Consider the following 5898-nt stretch of genomic DNA (forward strand, 5'->3'; position numbering starts at 1 on the left):
TCTGTTTTGTAATAAACTTTTGTAACTATTTTCTTTGTCTATATTGTTTTTGTTTCAAAGGAGTTATCCCTTTACTCCGATAATGGACGCTTAACTTCTGAGAATGGTTGATTATGAATTTTACCAGTTATATGTATATGTCATAGCGGTGCTATGGATGGATAATAGAGTTTTCCATTATAATCCTTAATAATTTTACTAAAAATGCATCATGGAATGAAAGAAGATTAATAGAATTCAACAAAGAAGGGTAATCAACAAAATGAAAGAAGATTAATAGAATTCAACAAAGAAGGGTAATCAACAAAACTGTTTTCTAAAGATTAAGTTCAGTCAAAATTTTTGAACTTGCTGATAACGCCCCAGTCTTCTAGGCAATCTATTTGGCTAAGCTTTATACGCCACTTTTCTTGATGGGCTTAAGAGGTGTTACATGCAATGCCAAGCCGTAGTGGCCATTGTAGTTGGGCAGTTCCATTCAACTTAAATGTTCAAGCAATTAATGGTTTTAGGTCGTAACATATTAGATAACGTTTCTTTGCAACCCTCTTAGCCTTTTTTTTTACTCAACTTCTTCCCAGTATTTGGATTTCATGTTTTATCTTTTTTGTTTATTATAGAGGTCCACCCAACATTAATTATTTTATGCAATACGTATGCAAATAAAAAAAATCATTTTAAGGAAAAAAATACACAAGTTTTGAATCGAGGTGAAAAAAGAATCAAAATTGAAATTTAAAAATGGAAAAGAAGCTCGCTAGAATTTGAGTTTTGTCACCAAAAACAAGGTTTGGATGAGTTTTTTAACGGGTTCTTGAATTTTTTATCACCAAAGTTCTTGGGTGGAGAACAAAAGAGATGAATATATTTATAATTAAAAAAAAAGTTTAAGGAAATACTATTTAAGTTTTTTTATTTTTTAATTAAAATTGTCACGTGCCAAAAAATGATTGGATAAACAAATTTTAACGACTAGATTAATTTGGGTAATGAAATATAATTTTAAAAAATAGACATAATTTAAGTATCATTTTATGATTTAAACCCTTTGAGTAGGAAAAAGAAATTATGGTTGCGTGAAAAAAAAATTGAGAGGGTGCTAAGGTCCTCTCATTTAAATACAAGTTATTTGGGTTTATGAACAATAAATGATCGAAAACCCATGGGCCTATTTGGTATGATCATTTGGGTGGTTGGGAACCTATATAATACCAGTAAGACTTAAAAATTCATGACACTCAATCCGTTTACGTGTACTTCTCCGTACATGTTACAAAATCTCTGGTTTAAAGATAACCTCGAAAACACACATTTCTGAAATTAATCAGAAAATATCCTTAGTTTAGAAAAAAGAAATTAAAAATATAACAAGTAAATAAAAGATCTCATATAAAGACACACGAGTGACAAACAAAAAAAAAAAAAGGAACAGAAGCAAGAAATGGAGAGTGGTGAAAGGTGGAAGACAAATGGGGAGACATTTAATTCGTGACGAGAAAGAAAAGTGTACGTATGTCTAAAGTTTGTTTTGAAGGGCTTGCTAGGTTCCATTACATTAAACAGTTCATATTTTAATGAATGTAACTAATTATGTATAAATATATATTGGATTCATTAATCTTCTATCACTCTTTTCTTCTTTAGTATAGATAGATAGATTTAACCTCAAATTCCATTGCACTATTTACAGACGCGTTGGCCTCGTCCATTTCTTTTGCTAAACGACGCAACGAAAGCAACATAACAGCTCATGCAACACCATCTTAAGCCCCCACCCCGACATTTCTACAAAGTTCTTAACATCAATGGTCATGAATAGTTTCATTCATGGATTAGGATATTTTAATTACTATTTATAACAAGAATACTTACCTTTGGTGTTGGTTGTTTAAATTCATTCTACTTTTGCATATAATAGATTGGAATTTGAATAGTAATTATTCAAATTTACCTTACTTTTATAAATAGATCCAAATTCGAACATTTGAATCCATTATTTGTATTATATTTTAAAAAATATAAAATATTTGGACTTGCTAAATTCTAATATTTAACTATTGGGAGGTCGGATTCTCTCTTGAGAGAAATCTTCAAAGTGTCACCCGCTTGGAAGTTAATGGACCACTCAACAAAAGATATTATCCTCGTGTTAGGATTTTGTCCCTAGCCTCCACAGAGAGTCGTTGTATAGTTCATGGAGAGGGCGCCTCGATTGGCGGAGATAAGTCTAGACACATTAGATTAAGACATAGTTATGTCCGACAATTAATCTCTAATGGAGTGATCACTATTAATTATGTGAGGTCAAGTGAAAATTTGACAGATCCTTTGACAAAAAATCTTGCTAGAGATGCTGTAAAAAGGACCTCAAAAGGGATGGGACTCAAGCCCATTAATTAGAGTCACCCATGATGGAAACTCGACTCAACGCTTGATATAACGTCAAGTCTTGAGTTCAATGAGACAAAGTACATCATTAGTATGTGACTGTTAACACTATAAATAAATCCATCCTAAGATTAAAGTGCTAGGTACCCGTAATGATAAGGGAAGGATGAGTAATGTACTCTTAATGGACCCATAAAATAAATATGTTAGAGTGTTATAATTACGGGAACACTCTTGATGGGATCTACCTATGTGAGTGGAAGTGTGGCCGCTTTTAGGAGCTCAAGGGCTTGACCCTGGCAGCACTCATGAAAGGAGGATTTCGATTAATCAAATGGAATAGTTGGTTCAAAGTTTAGTCTACCATGCAATTTCGATTAACTTTAACATGATTTCACTAAGTGAAGGTTCAATCGTAAGATACCTTCATTTATGCAAATTGATTTCCAAGAATATCAAAATCAAAAATATTTTGAAAATGGGGGGAGATTGTTGGAACATTTTCAAATATTTATAGTGTTCCAATAACTATAAATGAACGGGTGTAATTAATCAAAAGTTATATTATTTGATTTTTTGAAAAAGAATTATAACTATAGTTATAATATTAAATGAATAATTATATGTTAATTTATTTTAAAGACATTATTATTCGAAAGACACCTATTGATGAAAGATGTCTCTATGAAGAGACATGGAAATTCTTATAAATAGGAATGATATTTCACTTGGAAAACACACCAACAAGTTCTAATATTCTTTCTTTCCTTCCTTTATTTTCTAATATTATTAGATTATTTTATAAAGTATTACTGCAGAAATCCTTTGTAGAAATTGAGCTTCTTGTCATACATTGCTCAGTGTGTAGTGGGCTATTCTCGTTAGTGCAAAACGCAAATAGTCATTGGCTTCATTGTATACTCGAGGTTAATTTGCTTGGAACTCATTTGCACACTGAAAATAAGTGGGGGCGAATATAACCTTAAAGATAGTGACTTGAAACACACCTTGGAGCCTTGTCCTATTTCTTCTTTTTCTGTTCGAGTTTCGTTCGTGTGTTCGAGATTTTCTTCACCAAAGATTTGTACTAACAGGAAAGGTTTTAGTGTTGTACAAAATATTAATTATGGAGAATGCACACGCAGAGATTCGAACTACCAACAAGGCATGTGTAGTCTTTACGTTGCAATAATGGTACCACTTGGACTAGCAGGTACCTATCTCCACCAACCGAAGTGCCTCTTCTTCCATAAAATGTACATTAGCTCTTCATGAAGGTTAGGGACAAAGCTTTCTATTGAGGGATTCGTCGACTTTCAAGCGAATGACACTTTAAAGATTTTTATCAAGAGAGAGTCTAACTTCCTTCAAATTACAATTTTATTGCCCATCCACTTTAATCCTTACAACAAAATTGAGAATGGATTGTAATCTCAAGTTGCCGGATTTTCTAACACTGAAAAATGCCAATATTAATCAAATCATATATTCTTTTGGAATATTACTGTTTCTTTTATTCAATGATGTACATCATCATATATTCTTCTCAAACAGATTTTAAGCGCAGCTGTCCAGTTTTAATTTTTTCAATTGGAGGGGGAAAAAAACAAAAAGCATATGCTAAACAATTAAACAAATAATGATGATGTTGAGGATGATGTTTATATGTGTTTTGATGTGTTGGAAGTGTGAACTGTTCAAATTCTCATGATCCGCAAATCAGCATCTTTAATGAATTTATTTGTTTCATACTCAAAACACTCCTGCATGGAACACGTTGCTCTGTCATAATATTTATAATTCAATTAAGCCTTGAGAAATTTATCCAGGCAAGGTTATTATTTTTATGGGACATACTTCATTATTGTTTTCCCAAATTTGCATAGTGAGATGGAGATTTTACATGGCATTGTCGAGTGGTCGGGTCATTTGGGCATCGGCCATAATGGGAACAGCCTTGTCCACAGGGTAACTGGTAATAACATCATGGTTCTGAAATTAAATGCGCTTTCGCTGTTTTGAATCTTTGATGTTAACACCATGTACACGATTCCAATCTCATCATCCAAACTATTGAATCCTTATGCTAAAACATTATACCAAATTAGTTATTTCGTAGTAATGCAAAAAGAAATAACAGAGCTTCATAGTCCCCTAAAAACATAGAGATTGTTTATCAAATACAAAGGGTTGTAAAGCCACGCTAATGAACATAGCTCAAAAAACTATAGGGGCCAAGCTAAAAACTGGTCTAAAGGTCACCTTGACCGGTAAAAGAAAATGCTAAGCTCTTGACCAATGTTTCCGTCGGGATCAATCAAATGGAAAGATTCAGAATCAGGAGAAGTACGAAGGTTTTCAAAGTTAGCCCTCAGGTACATTAGTTCATCGTCATGATGATCAAGCTCCTTTCCACTGATCAATCCCGTGCCAACAACAACTGAATTCATTAGCCTTAAAGCATCCATATCAGCTTTCGATGGCTTCCGCTTAACTGCATACCCAACTTTCTTTCCATTACAGTACATAGTCCACAATGGCATTGACAGAACCGAGTCAGGATTTCCACTACTATTCCCTTTGCTGGTGCAGTCCAGAGCAATTCGGAGGATACCACCTTGCATTTCCCTTGCCAAAACTGCTGTAGGTACCGCAAATTCTAGGAGGAGAATTGGGTTGTTGGACTTGGTGTTTTGCTGGATACAAAAGCTGGCTTTTCCCCTGCGGTAACCAAAGATGGTACCTGTAATAACACCAGAAGAGGTACAGACAGGAGGTTGATAATATCTGTGAAGGTAATTTTGGTGTTTGATTTCATGGTGTTTGTCGATGAAGGCGCAGTAGCAACTTGGGATGAGGAGTTCCATAAGGGAACGAAGAAGCCGCCATGACCGAACTTGTTTCTGGCAGTCAACAGAGGTAACCCCATTTGTTATGTGGGTGGTGGCGCCAACTGTTGGGCAGGACATGTTAAGTTGCCCTTGTTTGGAATATGTGAAGGCTTGGCTTGTGGGTTGTTGCAGATGGTTGTGCCCTTTTTATAAGAGATGTCTGGGGTGATTATTATTTTTATTATTATTATTTTTTCCTTAAGCACTTCCTTTTGGTTTATAGCATCCTCAAATTACTCTGATTTTAAAGTACTCCCAACAGATGCGGGTTTTGGTTTGGGGGCACCACTAATTAGACCATTTCTTTTTATTTTCTATTTATTTTTTTAAAGAGAATTTAGGTATAACTACGATTCATTTCCATGAATTATCAGAAGTAGAATTTTGGTAGAGAAAGGATACGTAACCATTTATAAAAACAGGTAGTTAATTTTAAATTTTAAAACACTTGATATTCTTAATTTTATTTTATTAGTATAATTTTAATTTTTTGATTAGTCTAACTAGTGTTACTTTATTAAAATACCAACTCAATTAAAGGGTTTTAATAAGAGAATCGGGAAGGGTTGTATGGTATTGAGTATTGTATCTATGGATGTATCGTTTTATTGGAATTGAT

The 5898-nt window shown here is 33.6% G+C and overlaps 1 protein-coding gene across 1 annotated transcript; it reads right to left on the reverse strand.

The window, feature by feature from the left end:
* Nucleotides 1-4482: 4482 nt before the first annotated feature.
* LOC105804180 (protein MIZU-KUSSEI 1) lies at nucleotides 4483-5408 on the reverse strand. Its single transcript, XM_012636674.2, has one exon. The coding sequence runs from the start codon at nucleotides 5355-5357 to the stop codon at nucleotides 4647-4649; it is 711 nt and encodes a 236-aa protein (XP_012492128.1). The 5' UTR covers nucleotides 5358-5408; the 3' UTR covers nucleotides 4483-4646.
* Between the last annotated feature and the right edge of the window lie 490 nt (nucleotides 5409-5898).

This window comes from Gossypium raimondii, chromosome 11 (assembly GCF_025698545.1).
Source record: "Gossypium raimondii isolate GPD5lz chromosome 11, ASM2569854v1, whole genome shotgun sequence".
Classification (NCBI taxonomy): Eukaryota; Viridiplantae; Streptophyta; class Magnoliopsida; order Malvales; family Malvaceae; genus Gossypium; species Gossypium raimondii.